The sequence below is a fragment of the Neoarius graeffei genome, chromosome 12, assembly GCF_027579695.1.
Source record: "Neoarius graeffei isolate fNeoGra1 chromosome 12, fNeoGra1.pri, whole genome shotgun sequence".
Lineage (NCBI taxonomy): Eukaryota > Metazoa > Chordata > Actinopteri > Siluriformes > Ariidae > Neoarius > Neoarius graeffei.
Genome location: NC_083580.1, coordinates 64,484,836 through 64,504,549, shown reverse-complemented (window position 1 = coordinate 64,504,549; position 19,714 = coordinate 64,484,836). Strand labels below are relative to the sequence as shown.

Sequence of the window (19,714 nt, the reverse complement as noted above, 5' to 3'; positions counted from 1 at the left end):
CTGTGTATTTTATATTGGTAATATAACACAGTTTTGCATTATGTTTGTGAGAAAATAATTTATTAATTGGTAAGTAAGTTTTATTTCTATAGCTAGAACATTGTTACACTGCTATACTTTACAAAGCTTTACAATGGCTACAAAAACTAAAAAATAAAATGGAAAACATCCTATTGATAAAATATAAATAATAATTAATTAATTAACTAGTTAACTGCAGCAATTAAATCAAAAATAAAATCTCAGGAGCCGTTTGGGAGCCGAAAGAGCTGGTTCCTTATAGTAAGAAGAGCCAAAAGAGCCGGCTCCCGAAAAAGAGCCGAAATTCCCATCACTAATGCGCAGTAGGCTTCGCGCATGCGCAGTAGGCTTGGTAGGACAAATCCAAGAGGTAGGATAACTTTACAGAACACCTGTTGAAAAAACTTTGCACCTACTGTTCCTCACAAACTGTGTTCGGACCATTTCACTGAGGCAGTTTCAACATTAATACTCAGGTACTGAGCGATATTAATTGCCAAGCCAAATTTAAGAGGCTACTTAAAGATGGAGCCATTCCCAACGTCCCAATTCAGGAACAAGACGGCGGAGTGAAACCCGAAGTGCTACGGCCACCACGAGGTGCATTCGCTAAGCGACTGAAAGCCGAGGTAAGGATTAGTATTATAAATTTGGGTGTATCAATTATTGATTATCATAATTCTGACTCGTTTCGCCATTTTGAATGTTTTCATCTCGGACTCTGGAAGCATTGTATCTCAATCAATCTCGAAAAATATCAGAAAAAAAAAAAACTAGCTTGCAACGGACTTTAGCTAGATCTATGATGAACTTTCAATGTATGATACAAAAATAATACTTCTTTCAACAGATCATTAGCCTTTGAGCAGAATTGTTTTTAACTTACCAGGAAGTGTTATCGAGCCGACCGCTTTCAGTTTCATGGGGACTGAATGAACTCTCACTCTCAGAATCATCTGACCCGTCAGAGTAAAGACAAGATCCATGTTCATGTGAATTTCCAGCTATCGGTTCGAATTGATCGGGTCTAACTTCACATCTCTGTGAAACATTGGGAATGTCACTGTCGATGGTGTCCATTTTGGTAACCTGTTTACATTAGATTCCCAAGCGCTGGCTCCTTGGAAAGTTTTTGTTACGTCACGGGTCACGTGACCACCTAGCTCATTAACGAATCCTTGTTTTACGCTGATGTATAAAAAAACTTGAATAATGTGATGATTTTCACATTTTTGACGCCCTGCAGTGATTTAGATGGCATTTCTTATGTCCTTTATACATAATTATGCCCAGAAAAAAATCCATGTCCCATATCCTTTAAGGATATTTTTGTTATAATGATGCATTAACTGTGGAAGTAGTGTGACTATTAAAAAAAAATAAAACTGAATACTGTGACCTATTAAATGCTGCTGATGAGAACTTGCTGCTGCTGTTTGGGGTTTGATGTCCATTCATTGCATGGGGTTCTTCTACACTCACCGGTCACTTTATTATGAACACCCATCCACCTGCTGTTTTATGCAGTTCTCTAATCAGCCAATCCCTTGACAGCAGCATGATGCATAAAATTATGCAGACACAAATCAAGTTCACGTCAAACATCAGAATGGGAAAAATTGTGATCTCAAAGTGTGACTTTCACTGTGGCATTGGTGCCAGATGGACTGGTTTGAGTATTTCAGAAACTGCTGGGGTATCTCCTGGGGTTTTCACACACAACAGTCTCTAGAGTTTACACAGAATATTGCAAAAAACAAAAAACGTTGAGTGAGCAACAGTTCTGTGGGTGGAAATGTGTTGTTGATAAGAGAGGTCAGAGGAAAATGGCCAGATTGGTTCGAGCTGCCAGGAAGGATAGAGCAACTCATATAATCACTCTTTACAACCATGGTGAGCAGAAAAGCATCTCAGCATGCAACATCAGAAGACCACATTGAGTTCCACTCCTGCCAGCCAAGAACAGGAATCTTAGAATCAAGAACAAGTTCATAATAAAGTGGCTGGTGAGTGTACATGTCCGTACACAAGATAGTGATGTGTATTTTGGGGTGAATGAAGAGAAATATATTTTTTTCTAATATAATTGGTAATTACATTACTCATATTTAGGAAAAAATAAAATTGCAATTTTCTTGGCTTGAAATGAATGTGCGATTCATTGCTTGTATTCAAAAATCCTTTGTACAGGGCCAAGAAAACGTATTTACTCCCCCATCTGATTTCCTCTATTTCACATTAAATGATGTCAAATCATCATATAAAATGTAAAACACAAGGAAAACCTGAGGAAATGCAAACAGTTTTTAACTGACTGTTTCATTTATTGAAGGAAAAAGGTTATGCAATGCCTACTTCCCCTAAGTAATCAAATGTAAGTACCCCCTAAATTAATAACTGGCTGTCTCACCTTCAGCAGCAACAACTGCAACTAACACAGAGGCAAATGCTCCACAAAAACAGTTTAATTAATATGTATAATCATTGATTTGATCAACAAGAATTCTGCAAAGCAAATACAAAATCTTGCCTGAAGTTAATTTCAGTACATTTACACTGATTTAATAACTTTGAATGAATCCATCTGTTAAGTTATTATGTGTTTTATTCCTCTCACACCTCAGCAATATGTCGAAATTTCATTAAAAAAATTTTTAAATGTCTTTTTATCCATTTATGGTTATATTTACTGTTGTAAAATACATATGAAACAAGTTTATTCCTGTTAGCAATTATCAATGACAGTTACAAACAGTAGTTCCCTCACCAACCTTTAATTTCCTTTCCTTTTTTCTTTCTCTTGAAGTAATTAAGACAAAGAAAAGGAAAGTCTGTGATGTTACAGTGAAGCTGCAAAGTCCTCTATCTTCAACACTTTTCCAAAGGGGGAAATTTAAAAGTTTTATCTTTGACTGTTACAAAGGACCGACACTGGAGACTCCTTCCAAAAATGTGAAGTAAACATCTCCTCACAGAAAGCTTCCATAACAATTACACACAGTTTTTAATACAGTTATGTGGAGCTTCAATCATACAACTCCCTGTGTAAATTGTTCCTTTAAAAGAAATAATGTATTAGAAGCAGTGTATATTTAACAGTTATGCTGTGAAATCGAGTCATACATGAGCTGATAGCCAATGAGGCTTGTAGCGCCAAGTTGGCTATAAGCCATGTCTGACAAAATTGAGTGGAATAACTGTTTTATTCTATCCACATTCATTGGATTTTGAGAAACAGAGCATTTTTATTTTAAATTTTGCAAATTCGGTAAGTAAAAACTTTACATAGAATGTCCGACAAAATAATTTCTGTTTAGAATGTAAACAAACTGGCGAAATGACAGTAGCAATTTGTGAAAAATACTATAATAATAATAATTATTGAAAAATAAAAAAGATATGTTCTTGCCATCAAATACTTTTATTCCATATTTTATTGCTTTTTTGCATTTTTTGGGGTTTTGTGTTCGAGTAGAGTCTTTATTTCGTCCTCGGTTGGTTCAGCAAAACGTGCCACCATTTTGTTTTTCTCTACTCACGATATACGGTATGAACTGATAGTCTAGTAGTAGAGTAGCCAATCAGAGTGCACAATTGTCGCCGTTTTGCCGAGTCGCTCAAGGTGATTATTGAAAACTAGTCTGAATTTCTTGATCAATCATCGCACCTGATTTTCAATAATCACCTCCATATTTATACTAAAAATCTGTTATTTGTCTTGCCGCCTGTAGGCCTACTACAGTCAGAGCTGCTGTTATAGGAAAGTAATCAACACTTTAACCCATGTGGTTTGAGAATTCAACAGCACTGTGGTGAAAGGTTCATTATGCATGTCATACTCGGATTAGCCATCTAATTTTCTTCTTAGTAGTTCTGTATTAATATTTATAATGGCACTTGATTTGTAAGGTGACGTATATACAATATTATGTTCACAGTGATTTGTGCGTCTGTAAAGGTGAAGTGTCAGTGAGCCGCTCTGACTGGAATTTTGTTGAGACCCTAAAACAAAGGATTTACACCCAGGTGTAATGAGTTAAGATGATAAATTAAGCCATAAAATTCTGGAATAAATCAGCAGGTCATGGCAGAGCAAGAGTAATTATGACTGGAAGAGCCAGCTTTGTGGCCTAATTTATTTCCAACTGAACACTCCATTCAGCTAGCACAGCAATATGATTTCTGATTTATTGTATTCTGTCTGTTGATTGCTCTCTCTCTCTCTCTCTCTCTCTCTCTCTCTCTCTCATATGTACACACAACACATTACATTGTCTCACTCAGACAAGTTTAGCTGTATTACTGGATCACACACGTAGGATCTGAGGTGAAAAAAAGGTTGAGGTATGACTAACATTTCCTGTAGCAGCAATCTTACTAGTTCATTCTTTCTCAGCCAATCACTGCTCAGCAAACATAGACTGAGACAAACACACACCCACTGTTAAGCAACAGCATGTGAGTGAGAGGGAAGAAGAGAGGAAGAAGAAAAGAGTTGCAGAAGAATTCCAGACTTTTGCACTTATTACCAAAACAGATCATCACCCTACATAGGAGAATAGGAGACACAGAAAAGGGAAAGCAGCTATACTTAAGTGTGTGAAGCAGGTAAGTAAGACAGCAGGAGTGGAGAATGGATGGCTGGCTGAAGGAGATACAGCACCGGCCCGTCCTCTATCTGTTCTGCAGCTCACTGGCCTTCAGGCTGCTCCATATACTACTGAGGTTTCTGCCCAGACCTCATTGTGTTAACTGTGATCCATGGAAGAGCTATAAATGGAAAAATCTCTCTGTGTCACTCGTCCACTCGCTCCTGACCGGTACCTGGGCCATTTTCTGGTGAGTGTTGTTCTGTTAAATACAGTATTCTACCTCCAAAAATTGGCCTCTCTGAGAAAGGACAATTTGTGACTTTGCCTTAGATATACACAGATTTCTGATAACTTATCACGACATCAGCTTTCAACTTGTGTAATGTTCTAGACAAAAGTCACGCTGATTTTTGCATTACACCACAATCAAGGGTTTAACATGGTAAATAAATAAAGTATTTAAAAATGGTAAATAAATACAGTATAAAGTGTATGAATGTATAGTTAATTATGTGTCTTGTGTATACAATTGAAGATTCAGCAAAATACAGAAACTTGAAAAACGTGTCAGGCAGGCAGTCATTGGAAACATTTCATGAGAAGGCGTGAGAAACTGGAGCAGTTGAGTGGTTGCCCAGGTAGCACAGTAACTGTTCAAAACATAATATTGATCCAAAATGGAGATATTTCCAAACCCCGTTTTGAGCACCTTTTAAAAATATTGAATTGAACTCAGATTCTCAGAAGAAGAATGCTTTTTAATTCTTAATTGTATTGCCATAGAGATACCAGCTGCCAGAACCAAATTCATTGTGTGTGTCAACATACTTGGCCAATAAACATGATTCTGCTTTTGAATTAATGTTTTGTAACAAAAGCTTTGATATGAATGTGAAACTATTTGTCATGTCAAACAGCTTGAACAGACTTGAAGTGATACCAGGTTTCTTTCTTTCTTCTTTTGTCTCATTTCATTACATTAATTGTACATTACAGTTTATGGCCAAAAGTATGTGGGCACCTGACCATCACCCCCATATGTGGTTCTTCCCCAAACTGTTGCCACAAAGTTTATTACTGGAATGTCTTTGTATGCTGTAACATTATAATTTCCCTTCACTGGAAAAAAGTGGCCCAATCCTGCTCCAGCATGACAATGCCCTTGTGCACAAAGCATGAAAACACATTTTGACAAGGTTGGAGTGGACGAACTGCACCCCAGGCCTCCTCACCTAACATCAGTTCCTGACTTCACTAATGATCTTATGCCTGGGTGGGCACAAATCTCCAAAGCCACGCTCCACAATCTAGCAGAAATCCTTCCCAGAAGAATGGAGGTTATTATAACAGTGGGATGTTCAAAAAGCACATATGGGTGAGGTCAGGTATCCACAAATATTTGGCCATGTAGTATATTTGTGAGAAGGAATGTATTTCTTAATCGTATTCCATTTGTGCAAATTCACAATGGAAATCAAAACCAGAACAAATCCCAACACCTCCATATTTTTAAAAGATGTTCAAAGGAGACCAATGCTGTTTTGTCACTCACTGAAGTGCTTTTGCATCATTTCTCATCAGTGCTTGTTTGTAAGTGTCTTCTTGTTGGTGTGCTCAGTGTTTTTCAGTATCCAGTGATGGTGTATGACATGCACTCGTCCTACACTCCTGTCTCATATCTGCTTGTAGTGATCTCAACAGGTCAGTCATCTTCTCTTTCTCGAATACATTGTACACTATGTTACACACTGCTGCTATATATTACAGCAGACCACTATCAGTCAGCATAGTAATCTTTTTTTTTTCCAAAAAGGCTCTAAAAATTTATAACAAGACATTAGCCTGAAACGTTTTCTGTTTACAAATAATAATAATAATAATAATAATAATAATTGGTGTCAGGTCATGATGGAGTACTGGTTAGCACTGTCACCTCACGGCAAGAAGGTTCTGGGTTTGAGCCCAGTGGCCAACGGGGGCCTTTCTGTGTGGAGTTTGCATGTTTTTCCCATGTCTGTGTGGGTCCCCCCCCCCATGCTCCCCGGTCACTGTTAGCATGGCTGCCTACTGCTCTGGGTATGTGTGTGTGCTTATTGCTCACATCTGTGTGTTCACTGCTTCAGATGGTTGAAATGCAGAGAGGAATTCCACAAGTGTGCATATGATGAATAAAGTTGTTCTTCTTAGTGCCACTGCTTACTTACTAATGTTCTTTGTCACCTACATATCTCATCTCATCTTATCTCATCTCATTATCTCTAGTTGCTTTATCCTGTTCTACAGGGTCGCAGGCAAGCTGGAGCCTATCCCAGCTGACTACAGGCGAAAGGCGGGGTACACCCTGGACAAGTCGCCAGGTCATCACAGGGCTGACACATAGACACAGACAACCATTCACACTCACATTCACACCTACGGTCAATTTAGAGTCACCAGTTAACCTAACCTGCATGTCTTTGGACTGTGGGGGAAACCGGAGCACCCGGAGGAAACCCACGCGGACACGGGGAGAACATGCAAACTCCGCACAGAAAGGCCCTCGCCGGCCACGGGGCTCAAACCCGGACCTTCTTGCTGTGAGGCGACAGCGCTAACCACTACACCACCGTGCCGCCCCACCTACATATCATATTTCTAATTAAGGTTGGGATTTTAGAGGAAATAAAACTAATATACAATTCAAAAATCTAATCAATTTATCGGCTGTTACAATGATAATTCCATACAAATCCTACAAAGATTCAAACAGTCATTCTTGAGATATCACGCAAATGAGAATCTCAGATGGACGCACTGAGGGACACACACATGAACAGACACACAAACAACCTGAAAAAAAAAATGTCTCCACTCCCTAGTCGCAAAGGATAATTAAAAAAACAAACTGCTGGCTAAATCCTGCTGTTTTGTATTTTTGATTTGACTACAAAACCATTTCTCACAATGTGACTTCTTAAAGTCCAAAGCATAGACTTTGGTGCTAGACAACTCAGCCAGATTCTGAACAAGTATTTGACTTTTTTTTTCCTGTCCCAAGGAAATGAATTAAAGAAGGCTTTATCTCTTCCATGGAGTTTCCTGCTTTCAATGTTCCCAGTTATCTCATATTTCTTTTAAACATCACATCTTGAAAATCCAGTTTGGTCATCTGATAGGATCTTTGCTGATCCAAGACTATAAGTGTGTTTTAGCTTAGCTTCCTTCCAGGTACACTACCGTTCAAAAGTTTGGGGTCACTTTGAAATTTCCTTATTTTTGAAAGAAAAGCACTGTTCTTTTCAATGAAGATCACTTTAAACTAATCAGAAATACACTCTATACATTGCTAATGTGGTAAATGACTATTCTAGCTGCAAATGTCTGGTTTTTGGTGCAATATCTACATAGGTGTTCTAATGGTACAATGTGTTTGCTCATTGCCTCAGAAGGCTAATGGATGATTAGAAAACCCTTGTACAATCATGTTAGCACAGCTGAAAACAGTTTAGCTCTTTAGAGAAGCTATAAAACTGACCTTCCTTTGAGCAGATTGAGTTTCTGGAGCATCACATTTGTGGGGTCGATTAAATGCTCAAAATGGCCAGAAAAATGGCTTGACTATATTTTCTATTCATTTTACAACTTATGGTGGTAAATAAAAGTGTGACTTTTCATGGAAAACACAAAATTGTCTGGGTGACCCCAAACTTTTGAACGGTAGTGTAACCTGTTTAATTAAACCCTGTGTTGTGTGGATCAGCTAAACAGTCAGTGCGTTTACATGCACATAGAGAAAATCGAATTTCTGCCGTTGCTCGACTGAAATCGAAGTTCTAAATGGCATGGAAACACCTTAGCTAGGCTGAAATCGAACCGAACTTGATTTCTCGTAATCGAGCTGCACGACCTAGATTATGCGATTTTAGCCGAGCTACTTAGTGCATGTAAACCCTATCGAGCTACGTAGTCGAGCTACTTACTTCAGCACTGCCCCTTCCGGAAGTGACGAGTGAGGAGACCACAAGCGGGAAACACAACAGCCTCGGTCGGCATGACAACGGCATGAATCTTTTCTTTTTGTGGCATTGTTTGCACTGTTAAAATTTAGCTCACTTACTGTATCACCAAATACATCTGTACAGCTGTTGCATAGCTGTGAATTGTGTACATAAACAAGTCATTGTATTTGTGTGTGTGTGTGTATGTATATATATATATATATATATATATATATATATATATATATATATATATATATATAATCTCATTATCTCTAGCCGCTTTATCCTTCTACAGGGTCGCAGGCAAGCTGGAGCCTATCCCAGCTGACTACGGGCGAAAGGCGGGGTACACCCTGGACAAGTCGCCAGGTCATCACAGGGCACATAGACACAGACAAACATTCACACTCACATTCACACCTACGGTCAATTTAGAGTCACCAGTTAACCTAACCTGCATGTCTTTGGACTGTGGGGGAAACCGGAGCACCCGGAGGAAACTATATATATATATATATATATATATATATATATATATATATATATATATATATAAAACATCTGAAGAATGTCAATAAAAACAAAACAATTGAACTTTTTTGTGTGTTTATTAAGACATAAGTTAAATTGTAAGCAAAGAAAAAAAAAATTTTTTTGTAAGCAAAAAATGGACTTTAGAAAAATATACAATTGTGCAAAATAAGCTGTCTTACAAAACAGTGGTCTGCGCAGGACAGTTTGTAGCCATACAGTCTGTTAGAGCAAGCCTAACAGCTTGAGCACGGAACTTGTGAACACGGAACTGCCAGTGTTGCCAGATTGGGCGGTTTTAAGTGCATTTTGGCGGATTTGAACATGTTTTGGACTGGAAAACGTCAGCAGTATCTGGCAACACTGCTGATAACTTTGTTTATACTCGTGAATAGCTCTTCTTCATGATGACAACCGGAAGTGTACCAACACGATGGGGCGTGTAGCACCACCTGTGGCTCGGGTGCACAATGTACCTCACACAATAGCTCGATTTCCTTGTGTGCATGTAGGATTGGATTTCTCTGGCACCCCTGCTGGGACCCTTAACTCGATTACCGACAGTAGCTCGATTTGGATGTGCATGTAAACGCAGTGAGTGTCTTATCAAACTCATTCAGGTGTGCTTTAGAATTTAACAAATCCACAAATGCACTGAATGAGAAATTTGGGAACCAAACCTGTATATCTGTGTATGTCTAATTCTTGTCACACAAGGTGCTGATAATCAGAAGCCCATGTAAATATCTACAATGTTTTTCCATTAAATGAAAAAGTTGGCCATGAATACAACATGAAGGGTTGTTTATAAATGAGCTGAAACCATTATGTAGTTGGGCTAATCACTATGGCAACTATCCATTGTTCAAAACAAGAGTGTGGTTAGTTTGACAACCACAATTTTCATTCATCGTTCATCTTCAGTAACGGCTTTATTTTGATCATGGTGAATTTCCCAGGAACACTTGGAGCTAGGCTTGTATATATTCTGAACTGGATGGGATGCCAGTTCAAAACCTGAACCCAAGTTCAGGATCAAACAGGGAACCCTGGAGCTGGTAGACAACCTGCTGCACCAACATACCGTCTTACAGCAAGTAATACAAGACAGTTACTTAACCCGCTGCATCTCCTGAGGCCATTATACAGTGCAGAGAGAATATCTGACTGATGTCAGTCCTTACTTTTACTCTGTTCCATATTCTAATTCCCAAGTATAAGTTATAAAAGCACTATAAATCACATCACTTTATTTGAACCTATAATACTGTACATTACAGGCATTTAACAGACACTCTTATCCAGAGCAACATACCCAGAGCAACCTGGGGAGCAGTTAGGGGTTTGGTGCTTTGTTCAAGGGCACATCTGCCATTTCTGCTGGTCTAGGGAATCAGCAACCTTTTGGTCCTAAAGCTGCTTCTGTAACCATTAGGCCATGGCTTCCTAGACATGACAGTATTTGGATGGTAATGTTTGAGATGTGAACTGTAAATCTCTCTTACATAACTATAATAATAATAAAAATATTTAATTAAACTAATATAAAAAGTCAGACCCAACCTGAATCTCCTCGCTACTAGTTATCCAGCCCAGTGTTCCAGGGATAGCTCCATATCCACCATGACCCTGACCACAATAAAAGTAAATTGATAAATAAATATATAAAATGATCATCAACCCAACCTATAATTGCAGCCTGAAAAAAATTTCCCTTTAGACTCAAAACTGACAACCTTTTTTTTTTTTTGGTCAGGGTATTTCATCCAGGATGCTGGAGACATCATGTTCAGCGGGTATGCACGAGAATCATGGGAGTTTCTGCTTCATCATGTTTTGGTAAATCAGTTCCTTCCAATACAACCTGCGTGGTCAAAGGTTTCAACTATATTGAATATATTTTTCATTGTCTTAAATGCTTTTTGACAAAGATGTACCCCACATAGCCAAAACTTTGTGGACACCTGACTATCACACCCATATGTGCTTTTTGAACATCCCATTCCAGAATTAGTCCCTTTGCAGTTATAATCATTCTCACTCTTCTGGGAAGGATTTCCACTTGATTTTGGATCATGATTATGGGGATTTGCTCATTCACCCCCAAGAGCATTAGCAAGATCAGGTCAAGCGAGAAGACCTGTGGTTCAGTTAGTGTTCCAGCTCATCCTGAAGGTGTTCAGTGGGGTTGAGGTCAGGGTTTTGTGCAGGCCACTTGAGTTCTTCCACTCCAACCTTGGCAAACAATGTCTCCATGGACCTCACTTTGGGCATTATTATGCTGGGAGATATTTGGGCCCTTGTTTTCCAGTGAAGAGAAAGTGTAATGCTACAGTATACAAAGACATCCTATACAATTGTGTGCTTCATACTTTGTGGCAGTAGTTTTAGAAAGAACCACATCTGGGTGTGATGGTCAGGTGTCCGCATACTTTGACCATATAATGTACTTTACATTTCTCCAAAATCTTCACTTTGCAGGTGATATGGTGTTTCCTGTATGCTGTTCTCACGAGTCACTATGTGGCTGGTGCTGTGGTGGCTCTGTTTGTTGAAGTGAACAGTGTATTTCTACATACACGGCTGATGCTCAAAATGTCCAATGTGGCCAGAGACTCACTCCTCTACACCATTAACAAGATTCTCAATGTCACAACGTACATCAGTTTTCGTCTGGGAGCACAGTTCTACCTGACGTGGTACATCCTTGTTAACTACTCTTGGTTGGACCATGCTGGATATTTCCTGGCATCTATGATGCTCATGAACATCATGATCCTCATTTATTTCTACCGTCTGCTACGAGCAGATTTCTTCTCAAAGCACAGCCAATCAAACGGCGTCCGCAAATTTGCTCATGATTAAAATGTCGCAGGGGCATTTTTTGAATACTGAACATTCATTTGAAGTCACAAAGAGAAACTGAATTTCACACTGGAGCCTAATGTACTGCTGACTGTTATACAAAACTCAACTGCAAACTGTTTTCTCTGACTTTGTGTTTTACATATTTTTTGTACATGTGGACTGTTCACATGTAGTGCATGTATTTTTATTTTTATCATCTTGATCCTGAACTTAATTTACTGTTTGAGGTGTTCTCAGTACATGTTCATGTCAGTTATTTCCTGGGTTTCTGGTTTCCTCCCACAAACATACTGGTATATAGATTGGCAATGCTACATTGCCCCTATGTGCACATGCAGGGGGCCTGGCTGTGGATTAGCATCCCATCCAGGGTGAACTTCCATCTCATACGCAGTGGAGTCACTAACCAGGATAAACTGCTTCCTGAAGATAACTGAATGTGATCTTATATTATTCATGATATGTCACATGGTTACTTGAATGCATATGTGCAATTTCAGGCTATAAAATAGAAAAGCGCACATTTTGCATGACATTCTGATTTGTCTTTATAGGATGCCACTGATTTACTCTGTAGTATGAAACATTAGAAACATTAAGATTCATGGTGCTGACCCTTTTGTACGTTTTACATTTAACTACATAACTTCATGTCCAAGGTCCACCATCTGAACACTAAATATAACCTTCACCGTTTCCCAGAAATCTGCAGTGAGACAGATCATTATAGGCTAATAAAATTTCATAGCTACTCTGATGTAATCCTGACTACAAACAAAATACCTCTCAGACACATGGTTAATGGTCTCCATCCTACTTTTACAAATAAACCTAACCTTGACACTGTTCACTTGATGGAATTGAAATGAGTTAAAATACAAGTTTTCATCAAGTCTATCTTCTCCTTTTCTTTTCATTATACAGACCAGTGTAGGTCCATTTGATTCAACTTGGAAATGCAGGAAAAGTGTATTCTGCAGTCCCTCATAAAAAATATGTATATATTATTTAATCTATTTTGGGGGGGTTTAAAGACATGAAGTTGATGTGATCCCATATTAGCTTTGTCAGACATTTCAAATAGTTAGAAATTAAGCTTTTTAAAATTCATATTACATTCTCATTTTGTAAGTATTGAATTCTCAAATCTGAGACCTGAGAGGGAAGAAATTTGATGCTGAGGAGAGAACTAACTGCTGCCCTCCAGTATAATAATTACTGTATGACACCCTACGAGTGAACCATTAAAATAGAAAAGTTTAGTCATGTGCAAGATTTAAAAACAAATAAAAAAAAGCAAGCAGACAAACAAACAAAAAACCCTCCAAACAACTTTAATTAAATGTAATGTGTGTAACTTGGCCATTCCTCAGGAGTTAAGGTGCACTTAAAGTGGAACAATTAAATTATATTCTAGGTTTTGTTTTAGATGTGTGAAGTATTATTTTAATAAAAAGTATTTGTGTACAAAGGAGGATGCCTTAATGGGACAACAAATCCTAAATAAAATTAAGAAACTTCATTATTGCTCTTTTTTAATGTGCATAAACATCGCAGATTTGGAGCGTGAACTATCATTTTATATACATACAGACATGTGCTGCTAATAAATAATATATAGATTTAGGCCCTGCCTAAAAGCGGAGCTCCCATCTGTTTCTGGGTTGTAGAATTTTCTTATATCATAGCCAGCCTCTTTTGTTTCATTTCTTTACCGGCTAACACTGGCCACTAGGTGGTGTGTATGACTGGTAATTACTAACACTGGCCACTAGGCGGTGTGTCTCATCTCATCTCATTTTCTTCCGCTTATCTGGGGCCGGATCGCGGAGGCAGCAGTCTGAGCATGGAAGCCCAAACTTCCCTCTCCCCAGACACCTTGGCCAGCTCCTCAGGAAGAACACTGAGGCGTTCTCAGGCCAGCTGAGAGACATAGTCCCTCCAGCATGTCCTGGGTCTTCCCCGGGGCCTCCTCCCTCCGGGACATGCCTGGAACACCTCCCCAGGGAGGCGTCCAGGAGGCATCCGAAAGAGATGCCCGAGCCACCTCAGCTGATTCCTCTCGATGTGGAGGAGCAGCAGCTCAACTCCGAGCTCCTCCCGAGTGACTGTGCTTCTCACCCTCTCTCTAAGGGAGCGCCCAGCCACCTTGCAAAGGAAACTCATTTCGGCCGCTTGTATCCGCGATCTTGTTCTTTCGGTCATTACCCAAAGCTCATGACCATAGGTGAGAGTCGGAACGTAGATCGACCGGTAAATTGAGAGCTTCGCTTTTTGGCTCAGCTCCTTCTTCACCACAACGGACCGGTAAAGCGACCGCATCACTGCGGAGGCTGCACCGATCCGCCTGTCGATCTCACACTCCATCCTTCCCTCACTCGTGAACAAGATCCCGAGATACTTAAACCCCTCCACTTGAGGCAGGACTTCTCCACCAGCCTGAAGAGGGCAAGCCACCCTTTTCCGGTCTAGAACCATGACCTCGGACTTGGAGGTGCTGATTCTCATCCCAGCCGCTTCACACTCGACTGCAAACTGCCCCAGTGCATGCTGAAGGTCCTGGTTTGAAGAAGCCAACAGGACAACATCATCCGCAAAAAGCAGAGATGAAATCCTGTGGTTACCAAACAGGATTCCCTCCGGCCCCTGGCTGCACCTAGAAATTCTGTCCATAAAAATTATGAACAGAACTGGTGACAAAGAGCAGCCCTGCCGGAGTCCAACATGCACTGGGAACAGGTCTAACTTACTGCCGGCAACGCAAACCAGACTCCTGCTCCATTCGTACAGGGACCGGACAGCCCTTAGCAACGAGCCCCGAACCCCATACTCCCGAAGCACCCCCCACAGGATACCACGAGGGACACGGTCAAGTGCCTTCTCCAGATCCACAAAGCACATGTGGATTGGTTGGGCAAACTCCCATGAACCCTCGAGCACCCTATGAAGGGTATAGAGCTGGTCCAGTGTTCCATGACCAGGACGAAAACTGCATTGTTCCTCCTGGATCTGAGGTTCGACTATCGGCCGAATTCTCCTCTCCAGTACCCTGGAGTAAACCTTCCCTGGGAGGCTGAGAAGTGTGATTCCCCTATAATTGGAGCACACTCTCTGGTCCCCTTTCTTAAAAAGAGAGAGTGGTCTGCCACTCCAGAGGCACTGTCCCCAACCGCCATGCGATGTTGCAGAGGCGTGTCAGCCAAGACAGTCCCACAACATTCAGAGACTTGAGATACTCAGGGCGGATCTCATCCACCCCCGGTGCCTTGCCACCGAGGAGCTTGCAAACCACCTCAGTGACTTCGGCTTGTGTAATGGACGAGTCCACCTCTGAGTCATCAGCCTCCACTTCCTCAATGGAAGACGTGACGGTAGGATTGAGGAGATCCTCAAAGTATTCCTTCCACCGCCCGACAATATCTCCAGTCGAGGTCAACAGCTCCCCACCCGCACTGTAAACAGTGTTGGCAGAGTACTGCTTCCCCCTCCTGAGGCGCCGGATGGTTTCCCAGAATTTCCTTGAGGCCGACTGATAGTCCTCCTCCATGGCCTCACCAAACTCCTCCCAGTTCCGAGTTTTTGCCTCCGCAACTGCCCGAGCTGCGGCATGCCTGGCCTGCCGATACCCGTCAGCTGCCTCAGGAGTCCCGGAGGCCAACATGGCCTGATAGGACTCCATCTTCAGCTTGACAGCATCCCTTACTCCGGTGTCCACCACCGGGTTCGGGGATTGCCGCCACGACAGGCACCGGAGACCTTGCGGCCACAGCAGGGTATCTGCACATTTTTCAAGTACAAATTTAAAAAGACTTTTAAGACCTTTTCAAGACCTCTAAATGGAAAAATTAAGACTGTACCATGGCAAAGAAAATGATAAATACGACAACTTAAAACTGTTTTCTGCAATAGTTTTTTTTTACTAACTTTAAGAAGAATGCATACAATTGGTGAACAACAGGGTGCATCAATGGCAACTGTTAGACATGCAAACAGCTGAAGCAAAGTCGTGTGTTTTGGGCCTGCAGAACTACTGTAGCAGCAAGGAGAAGACTGGTGTTTATTGGAGAAAACACCATGAATCATTTCAAAAACGAAAACAATAAACGGCAAGTAGAACCAGCTGAACAACCTTAGCCAGCATTATTTCAATCCCCAAAGATTATCTTTGATGTGTGATTTTGTGTCCGACAGCAAAATCAGTCTGAGTGTCGTACAGTATACAGCTGGCTGAGGAAGTTTTCGAGTATCTTCTGCATTATAGCAGGTAACAGCATAAACCTGTTTATGCAGTCATACAATCATCAGAGCGTTACATTAAACACAGAAGAACAACTGTCACCTTTCATAACCATTATCAATATTAATGAATGTGTTGTAATAACTGTAAACTAATTATCATCAGTGCAATTGTTATATCAATGTTCATTGTTCAAAAATAATCATTAATTATTATCTATAATCCATGAATAATTGTTGGTATTACTACTACTAATAATAATAATAATAATAATAATAACTACTTTTTTAATCATAATTTTAAAAAATTAACTCAATTTTATAACATTTTAATAATCACTACTTATTAGCTATATTAATTAATAATAGAGTAGCAATTATTATAATTCAGTATTATTACTACTTAATTAATAAGCAGTGATTACCAAAATGTAATTTAATAATAAGTAGTAATTATCATCAATTACTAAATTATACTAATAAATAGTGATTATTAAAATGCTATAAAATTGAGTTATAAGATTAGTTAAACCCCGCCTTTCGCCCGTAGTCAGCTGGGATAGGCTCCAGCTTGCCTGCGACCCTGCAGAAGGATAAAGCGGCTAGAGATAATGAGATGAGATGAGATTAGTTAAAATTATTATTAAAAAAGTAGTAATTATTATTAGTAGTAGTAGTGATACAATTATTCATGGATTATAGATAATTTGTTTTTAATAGTGAACATTGTTATAACAATTGAACTGATAATAACATTAACAAGTATTACTAGTAGTATTATTGTTTATTATTATTATTATTATTATTATTATTAGTAGTAGTAGTAGTAGTAGTAGTATAGTTATTTTATATCAATGTTCACTATTTTAAAAAATTATAATCCATGAGTATTTGTTTGTATTCTACCAATTACTACATTTTAATAATTTATAATAATTTTTAATAACTTAATTTTATAACATTTAGTAATCCCTAGTACGTATTAATCACTAATTCATAAGTAGTAATGATTAATAATCAATAATAATTACTATTACTACTAATTATTATTAGTGGTTGTTAATATTCTTATATTAAAAACACTTGTAGATAAGTAATAAAACAAACTTTTCGTACAAATTATTTATATTGTACTATATTTAGAATTATTGTATTTTCTGGAGTTCTTTTTAAATGAGTTTTGAAATAAAGGTTGTTTATATATTTATATTAAACTTTTTTTTTTAAAGATATTTTTTGGGGCTTTTTGCACCTTTATCGGATAGGACAGTGTAGAGACAGGAAATGACTGGGAGAGAAAGACGGGGAGGGATCGGGAAATGACCTCGGGCCGGGCCGGAATCGAACCCGGGTCCCCGGATTTTATGGTATGGCGCCTTATCCACCTGAGCTACGACGAGGAGTTGGGTTCTAGAGCCCAAGCTGCATGTGGAGGTGAGCCCGACTATCTCTAGCCGGTACCTCTCAACCTCCCGCACAAGCTCAGGCGCTTTCCCCCCCAGCGAAGTGACATTCCATGTCCCAATAACTAGCTGCTGTGTTTGAGGATCGGGCCTCGACTGCCGCCCAATCCATACTGCACCGGCCCCCTACGGCTACCTCTGTGAGTGGTGAACCCACAGGAGTAGGTGGTGTTTATGACTGGTAATTACTAACACTGGCCACTAGGCGGTGTGTATGACTGGTAATTATAACACTGGCCACAAGGCAGTGTTTATGACTGGTAATTACTAACACTGGCCACTAGGCGGTGTGTATGACTGGTAATTATAACACTGGCCACGAGGCAGTGTTTAGGACTGGTAATTACTAACACTGGCCACTAGGCGGCGTACGACGTAATTACTTACACTGGCCACGAGGCGGTGTTTAGGACTAATTCATGGATTAAAGCAAAAAAAAAAAAAAAATCATCTGACTGAAAAAAAAAGCTCCATGTCGTTGGCCCCTACCATGTCAGCGATGCGTCAAATTTTAAACGCCGTGTTGTCCATTATCCCCTCGGCCCCTACTTATAGTACATTTACATAATTTTAACAAATGACTAAAGCTAAGGCAAGACTTTACCATTGTCATTACTGGCTATTCATGATGAAACATCAAGTTTTCAGCGCAAAATTCAAATTTATTTCAACAATACTTTAGTAATGCACAACAGTGGTTAAGAGAAAAGTGCAAGTGCAGTCGAACTTGAACCATGCTTTCAAAAGGGTGGAACAGAAAGAAAAATAGGAAAATCTGTTGAAATAAAGCCAGGAAACAAGAAAAGTGAAAGTTCACTTTTTCTGCTTCTTGGCAGTGAAGCCAAAGGGTCCGTGTATCATCCGATCATTCAAGTATTCCATTCAACCTGGAAAACGAAAAACAAAAAAAACACTCAATATTTCGTTTTCCTGTTTTTCTGTATGACAAAAAAATGAGGGATTGGTGTTTGTTTTCCTTTTTCCAACTCAAAACAGAACAAATAATAAACAGGGAAACCAAAACGAAATAATAACTCTAATTTACGATTATTGATTTTCTCTATTCCCCACGCTACATTAGCCTTCCCATGATCCTCAGCAACAGTCCATCATCTCTGCGTCTATGAAACAGAAAAATTGCATGTGCATGTATATATCAAGTAATTTATTCATACATCCTATTCATTTAATATATTAAGCTGTTAATGTTAAGCTGATGATCTCTTAATTATCTCATCTCATCTCATTATCTCTAGCCGCTTTATCCTTCTACAGGGTCGCAGGCAAGCTGGAGCCTATCCCAGCTGACTACGGGCGAAAGGCGGGGTACACCCTGGACAAGTCGCCAGGTCATCGCAGGGCCTCTTAATTATTATTATCTCAATATAATAGTAATCTGTACTCGGGATGGGGGGGATGCCATCCTCCCGGAATAAAAAATGGTCAAAATCATCCCCCCTCTAAAACGGGCATCCCCCCTCCCTTCCCTTGAGCAATTTTATCAATAAATGTGGACATTACTTCTATTTAACATTGGAATTAGAAATGCCATTCCACATAGCTTTGCTGAAACTGAGCATACAGTAAGCTACCGCGAGAGAGGGCGCGCGCAAGCGAAGCGTTTGAGGAGGTGACATTCAGTTGGGGTTCCGTTATTTTTGATTTCATTCGGCGTCAGTGACAGCAGCGGATTGCAGCATCATGGCCAAGCGGAGTGGACAGCAAGACCTAAGCAAGTTCGGATTTAAGATCGCAAGAAAAAAACATTTCAGGAGGTAAGTCAAGAGTTACGAATATCAGTCCCACTTTCTGTGAGCCCGCTATCACGCTGTAAAGTTCCCGATATGGAGCCTAATTTGTGAGCGGCGGATAACAACACAGCTATCATAATGAATGTTAGTTTGGAGTCTAGCCAGCTATCGATAGCTTACTCAGGTTCATGTTAGCTTTGATTTCTTGTATAAGGCCATTAATTTAATCAGCCTGGACGTTCGTTTGTTATCAGGCAACAAAAAGTGTTATT

General features: G+C 39.7%; 1 protein-coding gene across 1 annotated transcript; it reads left to right on the top strand.

Moving 5' to 3' along the window:
• The first annotated feature begins 4,455 nt into the window (after nucleotides 1–4,455).
• tlcd1 (TLC domain containing 1) lies at nucleotides 4,456–13,514 on the top strand. Its single transcript, XM_060936218.1, has 4 exons — nucleotides 4,456–4,860; nucleotides 6,232–6,314; nucleotides 10,881–10,963; nucleotides 11,606–13,514. The coding sequence occupies exons 1-4, from the start codon at nucleotides 4,655–4,657 to the stop codon at nucleotides 11,987–11,989; spliced, it is 756 nt and encodes a 251-aa protein (XP_060792201.1). The 5' UTR covers nucleotides 4,456–4,654; the 3' UTR covers nucleotides 11,990–13,514.
• The last annotated feature ends 6,200 nt before the right edge of the window (nucleotides 13,515–19,714 follow it).